Below are 12,928 nucleotides of genomic sequence, written 5' to 3' on the forward strand. Positions count from 1 at the left end.
CCACGCTGTGGCTGTCATTCGGCCATAGCGCGGATGTCAAGTGGTTAAATCACTTTAAGGCTGTGTTAACATCATGGGGTCCAGTGCGTCCCTGTTCAGCTTCAGATCTGAATTTTTGCCTGAATCAGAACCAAAGACACATAGGACCCTTTTTAGATGTGGACCGCGGCTGCCCCAGAGCTGTGTGAACCAATCACAATCTGTCCTGTGAACTTGGCCTAAATCAAAAGCATGCTCAGGGGAATTTTCCTGTCTGTTGATGGTGGAATCATGCAAATTTCTCTCCTGTAACACATTTGCAGGAAAGAAATTTGCACAGTGTACAGTTGGCCTAAGACCTCTTCTGTAGCTCTTATTCAGGCAACTGCCAACAAATAGATTTCTTAGTAGCAAGTAATTAAAATGTGTAGCCCCAATTGGACCTACATCTGATCTGCCAACAAGTATACAGGTAGTGATACTGCCAAAAGCCTCCATAGTAACACTTGTTTGTTTGAACCTCTTCGAGGGGTTTAGATCATGTGATTGGCTGTCAGATGATCGGAAAGCTCCTGATTGCTAGCAGAATTTAGACATGGACTTTGTCATTAAAATGTGGTATACAAACCCACTTTCTAGCATAGGTACCCTCCACAAGTGTTCAGCTACAAAGATGGTAAAGTCTAGCAAATTGTTTTGGATCATTCACTTATCTGCTCACAGCGGAGTAATAATTGAGGGAAGCATGGGCCTGGCTTGCTGCTGTGACATTGAGGGGCTCCCACTGCTGAAGATTTGATCCAAATTTAACTTCCCATTTAGATTTTTAAAAAGCATTAGCCTTGTACAATTATGGTTCTGTGCACGATATAGCTTCTGAGGGAGTTACTCAGGAATGTGTGAATGTTTCATGGATGTACAATACAGGCCCCACCTTAGATTGTAAGCTCCTTGAGGGTAGGGACTGATGTGAATGTACAATGTATATGTAAAGCGCTGCGTAAATTGACAGCGCTATACAAGTACCTGAAATAAAATAATATAAATACTTTCAAGCCAGCAAAAAAAAAAAAAAAAGTGTAGGTAGTGGTTTCTCTATTGTTCATTTATGGACACCACTGTAATTACTACATGGATGGATTTGATGCAGGATGCTAGGTGCAACTTATAGTGGCTGTAAAAGGTTAACGTTTTTTTTTTTTTTTTAACCTTCATCCATGAAGGTAAACCTTAAGTATTAGGGGGCATGGCATACTTAAGTGCATGAGACCTGAGGTTCTCCCTCCTGATTGGCTGAGATGCAGGAGCCATTAGCTCCCACTGCTTTCAACCACTGCCAGTGGAAGTGCCCCCACAACAAGCAGCTTGCAATGGGGGTACTTGGCAAGGTGGAGGGGGCCCAGAGTGCTGCCAGGGGACCCAAGAGGATTGGTGCTGCTCTGTTCAAAACCACTGCACAGAGCAGGTAAGAATGACGTTAAAAAAAAAAAAAAAAAAAAAAAAAAAGTTCCTTTACAATCACTAAATCAAAAGCTTGCGCCCCCCCCCCCCCCCCCAGTTTTTTTATTTTCAAATTATTCCATTTGATGGATTCCTGTGTTCAAATCAACTATGGTAGTGTGGTGGGGGAAAGGCTTCATAGATTTGGGTAGTCCTGCCAGCAAGAGCATGCGCTCGCCAATAGTAATGCACAATTCTGGCTAAAATGAGAATCAATTTTTTTGATTATATATATATATTTATTTTTGGGGGCTCCAAGTAATTTTTTTGCAAACAATACTGATTAACCTTTGCAAGGAAAAAAAAAAAAAAAAAAAAAAAGTCTTTAAAGTTCTGCTTCCTGGGGACAGAGGAGGGGCCAGACGTGGCAAAGTTTGCCACAGATTCTGCAGCTCTCTCACCAGAAGTGGGAGCAATAACCTGCATTAGACAGCTATCTTCTTCCCCCTCCCCCATGAAAGGTGTCAAATTGTGACAACAGGGGGTGGGTGGGTTTGAAGAGAAGGAACCAGATCAGCCAAACTTCAATTTCTGGGTGGAACTCTGCTTTAAGTGGTTAAACTTCCCTCATATACAGACCAAAGTTCTTTCCTTTGATCTAAGAACGAAAAGTTACAATGTTTCTAGTCATCTGCCAGTGCAGACAATTTTGTGAAAGACATGGCAGACTGCCCAGTTCTCTTGACAGCTGAGCAAGCAGAGAACTCACTACACTTGTTACATAAATGACTCAGTGGTGTTGTGCACAATGATTAGGACTGGGTTCTTCCATTGTAGTACTGCTAATTGGCCAACATCACACAGATCACTATAGGATCAGAAGTTCTCCCCACCTGGAGATCTGCAAGTTCCAGGTTTGCCCCCCCCCCCCCCACCCCACACCCAGGTTTCTATCCTACATCTTACAGCAACCCTTTTGCCAAGCACTGGCAGCTCATTCAAAATAGGCCGTTGTAACACATTAATGTAGGTGTGCACCATGAACACCCAATCCAAGTGCCCACCTAGGCAGCAAGTCTTCTTGCTCAGAACACCTATTAAATTTCTGGTCATACAGCCTTTGCAGAACCAAAAGGCAGGAACATTAAATACATGCCCCCATGTGACAAGGCATGGGTTTTCCTGCCACCTGTCTCTGCAAGGACAAACTTTTCACAACACTGGTATCATTGCAGATTTCTGCACTGGATAGATTTTTCTGTGAGAAAAAAAAAAAAAAAAAGTACATGTATAGACACAAATATGGTTCTTTGGGTCACTGCAGAGACCTACAGTAGAAGGAGCACATATCTGTATATGGTGTGAATAATCCCAAAATATTGTATGCAAGTACAAGCTGCACATTTGGTGTGAATATGGCCCAAGTAAACATGCTATGTTTCTATTACAGCTGCAGGATTCAAGCATACAGAATGGTTTGTGTGAATAAAAGCAATACTACCTCAAGTACTGAATGAAGACCAAGGAATGTTAATGAAGCCATAACTATAGAGAGATTACCTTACTTTGTACTACAATGTATATTGTACTGACTTCTGTAAATAAAACTATTTTTTATATGAAATGAGCAGTGTAAAGTGAAGGAGCACACAACATGAATCATTGTAAAACATTTAATTTAAAATAGTGACACTACAATAGAAAATAGCTTTCTTAAATGCACATTGTGTTTAGCTGCCTTGTTAACACATCAATCTGCACACTTCAGAAGCACCAGAACATTGACTCAACTACATAGCTATGAGTTACAATGAGACAGTGAATGAACAGACACAAGTTCACAGTGGTAGACTAGAATTCTCAATATGATCACCTGATGTACCCATCTACAGTTGCAGACCAACCCCCATGAAATGAGTGATAAAAACACAACTGAAAAAAAAGGTGAATGTGTCCCTGTGTCTGGCTTGTGCAGTTAGACAGAACCAGCTAGAGGGCAGCACTGCCCCAACTATTCAAGCTGAATAGAACAAGTTATTGCATTGGCTGCAAAGCACCCTGGAACATGTTACCAACGTCATACAAATAGCAAAAAAGCACCTGCTGTCCCCACACTGATGTCCCTGCTTTATGCAGGCAGCAAAGGGCAGCCTTGATCATAAGCATTCACCCTGAGTGGCAGATGGAATGGTTGTAAGATAAAAATACAGATTTATATAAAATAAACACGAAATAAAACCAAATATATACGGCATTTACTATAAAATAGTTTCCAGGTGTGACTATGCCCGCTCTCCTCGTATCCTGCGAGCAAGCTGGATGTCTTTGGGCATGATGGTCACCCGCTTGGCATGGATGGCACACAGATTAGTATCTTCAAACAGTCCAACCAGATAGGCCTCGCTAGCCTCCTGCAAGGATCAAAGACAAGGTATACTATCATGAGCAAAACTATACATGAACCAGCTAATTAGCACAATCATGTCCCTAGTTATTGATTTACGAGACTAAGTAAGAGATCACTTTCTGTAATAGGGTGAAGACATTTGCATCAAGAAGACCATTCGCCAACTGCCTGTCTTAAAGCTGGCTACTGCATATAATCATGCTCTGAAATATACAAAGCAAACATTTCGCACCCTAAATTACTGTGTACTTCCTAGATTTAAGACCACACAACAGTATTGTCCCAGAAGGTCCTCTCAGGGAACAAGTTCTCTGTACAAACTTTGCAGTCTGGGCTCCCAGCATTCCAGGCTGCTGTAACTGGCAAGTGTCACTTCCTGGTAGTGTGGACATAAGTATGCAGATTAGAAGGCCCGACTTCTCTAATTGCTGTATATTAGTTTCACATTAATGACTCATAAGCTGTTGTAAAAAGGCTCCCTCCCAGGAAAGTTGCTAGCAGAAGAGACTGCATATAACCAGTTTCCTTTAAAGCTCCTTCAATGCCTTCTTCTGATGGTACACCTAAACTACATATCTTGGCAGTGCTGTGGGTGGAAGTATCTTTCTAAGGCCAGGAGATGGTTGACAAAGCGGAGTGCAGATATTGCATCACTAGGAGGAAAGCCTTCCATGATAAACTGTGCAAACCCCAGTGCAGAAAGCCAAATGAATTCATTTTTCCTATACACAGACCTGATCCCAGCATACAATACATAGATCTGAGAAAGAAGCATGAAGGGCTGCCATTGCAGACCTAAAAATTCTAGTTGCCCTCAATGGGGCTCCCCTTGCTTGAATAGTTGGAATTCTTTACTAGGAACACATCTGCACAGAACTGACCTTTCCAGATCCACACGCTTGTTCCTGACCTGTGAAACTATTCTAGCCAATGGTTTACGAACATTCAAATATATAGAATTTTTCCCAAGTTTAGAAATGGCAGCCTTCATACTGCTAATAAGTTTACTTCAACCCAACCCTGCACTTGCAATCCAATATTAGATCTGCCACTCAAAATTTAGATGAAAGATGCAGGACATCTAGGTGATTTCTACAGTGCCAGCTAATAGTGTGGGTTATAATGGTATTTACCTGCAGTGCACCTATGGCAGCACTCTGGAACCTCAGATCAGTCTTGAAATCCTGTGCAATTTCTCTCACCAGTCGCTGGAAAGGGAGCTTGCGAATCAACAGCTCAGTTGATTTCTGGTAACGGCGAATTTCACGCAGGGCAACAGTTCAGGCCTGAAATAAAAAAAAAAACAAAATTAGCTTTTGATAACATCCAACTCCAGCACTACATATTCTGTACCAGTGACTTGGCTCTCCAATGAGGTCGAAGTCACATCAAACAGGCGGCACTTGGAGCAGCACAACAATGCAGGACTTACTGGTGAGTGTTATGGTGGTTGTAAGGGTAGACCAACATTACCTTAAAAAAAACCTCACACAACCTTCTGTGTGCAGTTGTGCCACCCCAAGAGCAATGGCCCTTTCCTCTTGGGACAGATAGCAGTGGGAGCCATTGGCTCTGGCTGCTGTCAATCAAATCCTGTGGCAAGGAGGGGATGGTGGGGCCGAGCCACACTGAAGATGCAGACCTCGTGGCTTAGGATCAAGCCACTAGTTTGCCACAATAGGAAGCAGCTTCCTAAGGAAGTACACTGAACGTCAGGCGCCAGTGGTACTGGTGGGGAACCCGACCACAGAGCAGGCAAGTACAACATGCTTACTTAAATACCAAATAAAATTAGGTTTACAAATCACTTTAATTGCAGCTAACCTAGCACACAAGGTAGGAGTGGATAAATACAAACAACCCACAGTATGGGGGAGGGGATCAAGTTCACTTTAAACTAATTAAAAGTTAGCATCATTTTCTGTCCCGCAGCAAAGGCCCAGATGTAAATCCTTCTGCTGTTTAGTGGTTGACACAATGCACTGAAAACCACAGGTCTGCCTATGGGGAAATAAGTACCAAAAGACAAACCACAGGTTTTATACATTTCTAGGGAACTCCAGCAGTGACATGTCAGCCAGCTTCCCATATCTGAACTGCAGCAATCACTGGATTGTTTATTAACTGTAGATCATAAAAAGGGTCTTTATGTACTGTTACTTTACAAGCATCAAGGTAAGACCAGATTAATGCATAAAAAAAAAAAAGGGAAGTAGAAAACGGTTTACCTGTAACGATGGGGCTTCTTCACACCGCCTGTAGAGGGTGCACTTTTACGGGCTGCTTTTGTAGCCAGCTGTTTTCGTGGAGCCTTTCCTCCAGTAGATTTACGAGCGGTTTGCTTGGTACGTGCCATGTTTTATCTGTAAATAAAAAATAATAAGTATACCATGTGTGACACAACAGGTCCCATTTTTCAAGCAACCCCCCCCCCCCCCCCCCGTAGGCTGTTCCATCATAGCTATAATAGGTTCTTGGTGGAAGGAAGCCTTTGAGGATGTATGTAAGCTGCCAGTATAAACCTACCTCTAAAGCCACCTATCCCCTTTCCACTATGCTGATACAACTGTTCTCTATTACTTCCAAGTCACTGACCAGGAACAAGCACACACACACACACACACACACAGCTCTGACTGACACATGCTGGCTCCAGGTCAGGGTCTCAAAGTACTGGAGTACAGTCTGGAAAGCAGAAGGTGGTCCCAGTATCACTAGAATCCCTTTGTGGATTACTACAAAGCTGACAAACCTAACATGTAGCTTGAAAAATTCTCTTTAAACCTATTAGAGCTCAAAGGGAATCTATTGACATGGACACAATGTATGTATAACGAGAATCTATATAGACACACACAGGTGGCCATATTTCCTCCTACCCACAACTCAGATCACAAAAGGACACCTTTTAGCCCAAAGTCTTTTTGCCCCTCCGGTGACAGACCATACTGAATAAAAAAAAAAAAAAAAAAAAAAAAAAAAAAAAAAAAAAAAAAAAAAAAAAAAAAACACAAACAAACCAAACGTTGGGTTTAACGTGGATGAAACATGCATTGTATTAGCATCATCTTTGGTAGTTTAAGTGGTTCTCATGCCTTGACTCCTCTCACTGATAAGCACTATGCTGCCACAATGCTCCCCTCACAGGAAGACATGGGCTCCTGCAAGTAGGGAACAGGGTGAGGTTTGCCAGCACTGTCTATGGGTTCAGACAGGCCAGCTCAGGGGTAACCCAAAGAAGGAGTGGACAGTGCCAGCAGGGGACTGCCAAAGAGGGAAGGAACTACTCCCTGCAATTTTAATAATCCTTTAACCACTTGTCGACAGCCTAAGAAAAGAACTAATTAATTTGACATTAAATATCAGGGTTATGGCTGCAGCTAGATGCCATAACCCTGGCATCATACCCCTCAGGCACCAGTCTCATAAAAGTTCTCCAAGCAGCGGATTCGCCACTGGGTTACTTTTGGAAGCAGTAGCCGTCCTATCACAGGACCTTCTCTAACAGTAAACTGTAAAAAATGTTTAAAGTGTCACCTATGGAGATTAAAGAGGAAGTAAATAAACCCTGATGGGTTTTACTTCCTCTTTTGCTCCCTGCAAATTAGAAGCATAACAGGCTAGTATGCATTGCATACTAGCCCATTGTGTGACACTTACCTGCAAACGAAAAACATCCTTGTCCCCTGCACAGGCTGCGTCCATCTTTGACCCTCTTCCTTTCCAGGGGTCGAGGCCCCCGGCTCTGACAGGCCGGAGCCGCATGACGTCACTCCCGCGCATGAGCCGTCAGTAACGACGCACACTGGGGGAAGAAACGGCACGGAGGTCTGTTTCTTCACAGCGCATGTGCCGATTACATCATCTGCGCACTACAAGTGAAATATCTCCTAAACGGTGCACGTTTAGAAGATATTTCCTCTACCTATAGGCAAGCCTTATTCTAGGCTTACCTATAGTTAAAAGTCACTAGGGAGGGTTTACAACCACTTTAAGTGCTGTAGTTCTGCGCCAATCCATGAGCAATTTTAAAGCGTGACATGTTCGGTATCTATTAGGCCAAACATCTTTATTATAAAAATAAAATTGGTGTATTTTAGGTTTTATTTTTAATGCAAAAAAGTGCATTTTATCCCAAAAAAAAAAAAAAAAAAAAAAAAAAAAAAAAAAAAAATGTATTTGGCAAACCATTGCGCACAAATAATGTGACAAAATGGCAATGACTACCATTTTATTCTCGTGTCAAAAAAATAAAAACATAGTAATTTTCTAGCAAATACTGATTCTTGTAAACAAGTGGTAGAAAAAGGCCTGGTCAGCAAATAGTATCACTTAAAAGCCCTTTAAAAAACAATATATTAAATTGAACTAGATACGTGGGCATGTGCGGTTTTGTTGAGTCGTTTTATTGCTGTTGTAAAGAGTATCCTGATTGTGCTGTATGTATACAAAGTATATCTTCTCCTTGCCAATTTAATAATGGCCATACATACATCAATTTCATTATCTAATTGATATCAAACAAAAACACATCTGATCAATTTAGGATTTTGTATCAAACCCACCAATAGGCATAACAATTGGCAGTATGGAGATGATGTGGTCATAGATTTGATTGATGAGGTAGGAAATAAGAGACAAGCAATAAGTTAGAGTTTCCAGCCATTGATTACATTCCGCTTCCCCCATGTGGCATATCAGTAGATTGTTGCCGACTTTACATCCATTATTCCTCCAATCAAAGATAGAGAATTTAGTAAAGTGTGTGTGGCCACCATTAGATCTTTGTCTGGGGTGCAGAGTCCTAAGCATTAATACTTCCCTCCTATTCCCCATCACCCTCCTCTGCTTCTGAGATGTGATTATATACAATGGAGGATCTTCTCTGCCATGTGATGGGGGCAGGGAATGGGGAATGGCTGGGAAGCAGAGGAATGATTGTATAAAACACAAACAGCCGGCAGAGGTGAAGACCAGGATGTCACCTCATCTCTACCGCCCACATGTTTACCTCTTCTAATGTCCCCTCCCCCTCTCCATACAAGGATACCATACAGCCTACAACATATGTCTTCCTACAATGAGAAGAACTCAGAGGGAAGACATGTCTCCGAATACGAGCGATGGATTTCTTTGTTCCATAGACTCTGCTTCCCTCACAATGGAAGATCCTTCCCCTCAATGCAGCTCCATCACTCATCTGCCTGCAACTCCACTCACCACCACCAGGGCGGAGCTCTGACACAATCAGGTCACCCACACTGCCCAGTACAAGTCCGCACAAGTCCCGTGTTCAGTCAGTGAAGGTTTTACTGAAATGCCTTTCATTTGGCCAAAAGAGGCGCCAACCCCTCCCCCCACACAGGAGACATTGTGCCGAGGCGGACAATGATGGCGGTCACACCAAGGGGTGACGTCATAGACTGAGGGCGCCATGGAAAGTTCCGGGTGCGGCCTCTCTCCCCCTCCGTACACCCCCCGAGCCCTCCTAGTCACCCCGGACAATGACACCGATATACAGGCCTCTCCCGTCCCTCAGCCCGCCGTACTCACCGCTTCCAGATGCTTTCACCTCACGTCCGCAATACACCTCACACACAGAGCCGTCTTTCTATACGTCACTAAGCGGGACCGCGCTTCATATAGCCGCACAACGCTCAGCCAGTTACGTCACCGTTTCTTACTAATTTCCCCGTCTGTCATTGGTCACAGCAATTAGTGTGGGCGTTCCTTGGTGCTCAGCCCCGCCCTAAAATACTTGCGGGCCGAACGCTGAAATTGTCGGCTTCCCATTGGTTCTTATTTGAGCTCTCCTATTGGTCGTCTGGGAGAGATAGCGAACCAATCACGCGTGGTGCCTCCTCCTGCATTGTGATTGGCTGAATCCGAGCATGTTTGTATCCTGCATTGTTTCAAAGCTCCGCTATAGCAGAGGAGGCAGTAGATGTGTATGGAGGAGCAATGATAGGAACTTTCTATTACAGCCAATGATAGAGGGGTGAGATCAGAGCACTGACTGTGTCTTATCACATGGGGACTGATCACAGGGCTCACTTCTACTACAAGAACTTTTCAAGCAAGGCGGACCATACATTATATAATCCCCTTTATGGTTCCCACACCATACAATCAGATTATACAATCCCCTTTATAGTGGATCTCCTCTATACAATCTGATTGTACAATCCCCTTTAGGACTCATGCACACAGAATGTTTAAAAAACGCCAGTGCTGCTGTCAGGAAAAAGCAGCATTTTTGAATAGCGTTTATGGGCGTTTTTTCAGTAAAAACCCTCCCTATAATATAAAAATGCTAAAGACGGCTAAACGCTTGTTACGGCTCAACAGCCTCGGCTCCAGGACATGCAGACTGTCGTTTTTTTCTACTGACCCTAAAAGCCTCTGACAGTTTATGTGTGCATGGACACATAGGATAACATGGAGGGGCATTTAGAGGCAGTTAAAAAAAGTCCCTAACAGCAGCTGTAAAAACGTCCTGTGTGCATGAGCCCTTATGGTGGCCATACACAATACAATCTGATTGTACAACTCCTATATAGTAGCCATACACACTTCTATAAATGATCGATTGTTTTCCCCAACCAATCTCTTCCAATAGGAATAATCAATCTGCAGTGGACGAGCCATTTGATCCATATGCCATACACAGGGGAATGGGTCTCCATTGCTAGTTCAAGAGGAATTTAGAGAGTCCGTCTCTGTAGTGGACCCACCTCCCTCTGGTGCCACCATAATGGCGTGTCCAGAGATGTGGCACAGCGACCTGCCTGGCCTTTAGGTGATGGTGGGGTCCTCGAATTGACATTTATTTAAGGCTCGGGTCACATATATGCCCTTTTGCGGGTCGTGCTTGCTCGGGCACCACACTCCATTCATTTCAATCGGCTGCTGTGCCCACGTTTCCCGCAGAAAAAGGTGCATGCTCCCACAGGGAAATCTCATGGTCATCCGCCCTGCCTTAGGCCAGCCATACACGGTTCAAATCTCGGCCAGGTCAGCAGGAACCAACCGTGGTGTGAACTGTGTATAGGCAGGCTGAATGTACCCAGTTAATCGATCAACTTGGGCACAACCAGCATGCTGGGTTTTACTTGCGATTATGGCCCCCCCCACCACCCGGGAGAAGACAATAGCCCCCCCGGAGGGATTCTCACATCAACACTGTCTGTGGTTGGAGGAAATACTAGAGGTCGACCGATATGGGTTTTTCTCTGGCCGATGCCGATATTTAGAAATCGCGGTGGCCGATGGCCGATATATGATGCCGATTTTTTTGGGCCGATATGTTAGGCCGATTTTTTTTTTTTTCCCTTCATCTCATAAAATCTAACAGTTAGACCCCTTTCACACTGGGGCGTTTTTCAGGCGTTTCTGGGCTAAAAATAGTGCCTGTAAAACGGCTCCCCTGCAGTCTGTGTGAAAGCCCGAGTGCTTTCACACTGAGGCGATGCGCTGGCAGGATGTTAAAAAAAAAGTCCTGCAAGCATCATCTTTGGAGCGGTGTATACTGCTCCTCCACCACTCCCGCCCATTGAAATGAATGCGCACCGCTGCCGAAGTGCCTGCAAAGCGTTTGACGGTAAAGCGCCGCTAAAACTAACAGCGTTTTACAGTCAACGCATGCCCGCTCCAGTGTGAAAGCAGCCTTAAGTAATAAGTGATACAGAAATTTTTTACATTTAAACATTTATTAAACAAAACAAACCTCCAATCAGTTCACTTGTATGTAGAATTTAGATTTAAAAAATAACTATATCTTAAATATTAAATACACAAAAACAGGTAATCAAAACTTTTGGACGAAAAAAAATGGCTAACTTTACTGCTTATTTTTTTTTTTTTTATTTCATTAGTATATTTTTTAAAAAAAATTGCGTTTGAAAGACCTCTGCGCAAATACCGTGTGACATAAAATATTGCAACAACCGCTATTTTATTCCCTAGGGTCTCTGCTAAAAAAATATATATATATAATGTTTGGGGGTTCTAAGTGATTTTCTAGCAGAAAATACAGGATTTTTACTTGTAAGCAACAAGTGTCAGAAAAGATTTAGTCTTTAAATGGTTAAACTGAGAACTTCTACACAGGAAGTTCAGTATATTGATAAAAGAACCTGAAGAGATACAATGTTTCTTCTTATCAGACTTGGCAGGCTGCCCAGGGAGGAGAGAAGTCTTTCCACAGATAATTTCAGGCAACTTGCATTGACTTCTATTACAGAAGTCATTTGCAAGTCCCTTATAATCGGCTTTTTTTATCAGCACAATCGGCTGATGCCGATTAAGTAAAAAAAAGCCAAATATCCCTGATATATCGGTCGACCTCTAGGAAATACATTGGCTTCATGTATGTCTGGCATTAGATGTGATTGTAACCAGGGGCGGACTGACCATTGAGCCACTCGGGCACTGCCCGAGGGCCCTGGGCCACTAGGGGGCCCCATCAGGGTTGCCAGCCCCAGTAAAACCAGGGACAGTATGTATAAATCTGTGTTTTTTTTACATCTGTGTATACTGTGTGATTGTATACTGTGTGTGTGTATACTATTTGGCCCCATAATCTCTGATTGCCTGGGGGCCCCATAATCTCCTTTTGCCTGGGGGCCCCATGAGTTATCAGTCCGCCCCTGATTGTAACAAATGATTGTAGGACATCAATTGCATGTTTGTTTCCACCCTGTAATTTCCTAATCTGATCAATTGAAATACAATTGTATTCACAAACAAAGAATTCCAATGCTACCAATCAATGCAAGACAATGGATCATTTCCTGCCCTGGTCGAGTTAATCATTTGATCGATTCCAATCTAAACTGAGTTCAGATCGATTACAAGGGATGTTATAAAGTGGAAGTAAACCCTCACATATACCCTGTGAAGTGAACAGCCTCAGATGATACACAGAGATGAAACAAATCTCCCTACACAAGTTTTACATGTATATCTTCTGTCTTCACCTTGATATATTCTCATACCTCCCAACCTTTTGAGATGGGAATGAGGGACACCTATCAGCAAAAGTATGTAGGCATAGGACACACCCCTTGCCACGTTCCCTTAAAGGAGAATTGTACAAAAAAA

General features: G+C 43.1%; 2 protein-coding genes across 3 annotated transcripts in view; one reads left to right on the forward strand and one right to left on the reverse strand.

The window, feature by feature from the left end:
• The window catches only part of LOC141114454 (uncharacterized), an 88,309-nt gene extending 85,253 nt beyond the window's left edge, over nucleotides 1-3,056 (forward strand). For both annotated transcript variants that reach the window (XM_073608134.1, XM_073608135.1), the window contains exon 16: nucleotides 2,870-3,056. In XM_073608134.1, the coding sequence (XP_073464235.1) occupies nucleotides 2,870-2,904 (35 nt within the window). In that variant the 3' untranslated portion in view covers nucleotides 2,905-3,056. The remainder of the gene's footprint in view (nucleotides 1-2,869) is intronic.
• Nucleotides 3,057-3,078: 22 nt separating this feature from the next.
• On the reverse strand, nucleotides 3,079-9,537 carry H3-3B (H3.3 histone B). Its single transcript, XM_073608136.1, is given in 4 exon segments — nucleotides 3,079-3,830; nucleotides 4,960-5,112; nucleotides 6,048-6,189; nucleotides 9,380-9,537. Coding segments are annotated over 3 exon segments (417 nt in total). The 5' UTR covers nucleotides 6,183-6,189; nucleotides 9,380-9,537; the 3' UTR covers nucleotides 3,079-3,701.
• Nucleotides 9,538-12,928: the final 3,391 nt, after the last annotated feature.

The sequence above is a fragment of the Aquarana catesbeiana genome, linkage group LG12 (genome assembly GCF_042186555.1).
Source record: "Aquarana catesbeiana isolate 2022-GZ linkage group LG12, ASM4218655v1, whole genome shotgun sequence".
NCBI lineage: Eukaryota > Metazoa > Chordata > Amphibia > Anura > Ranidae > Aquarana > Aquarana catesbeiana.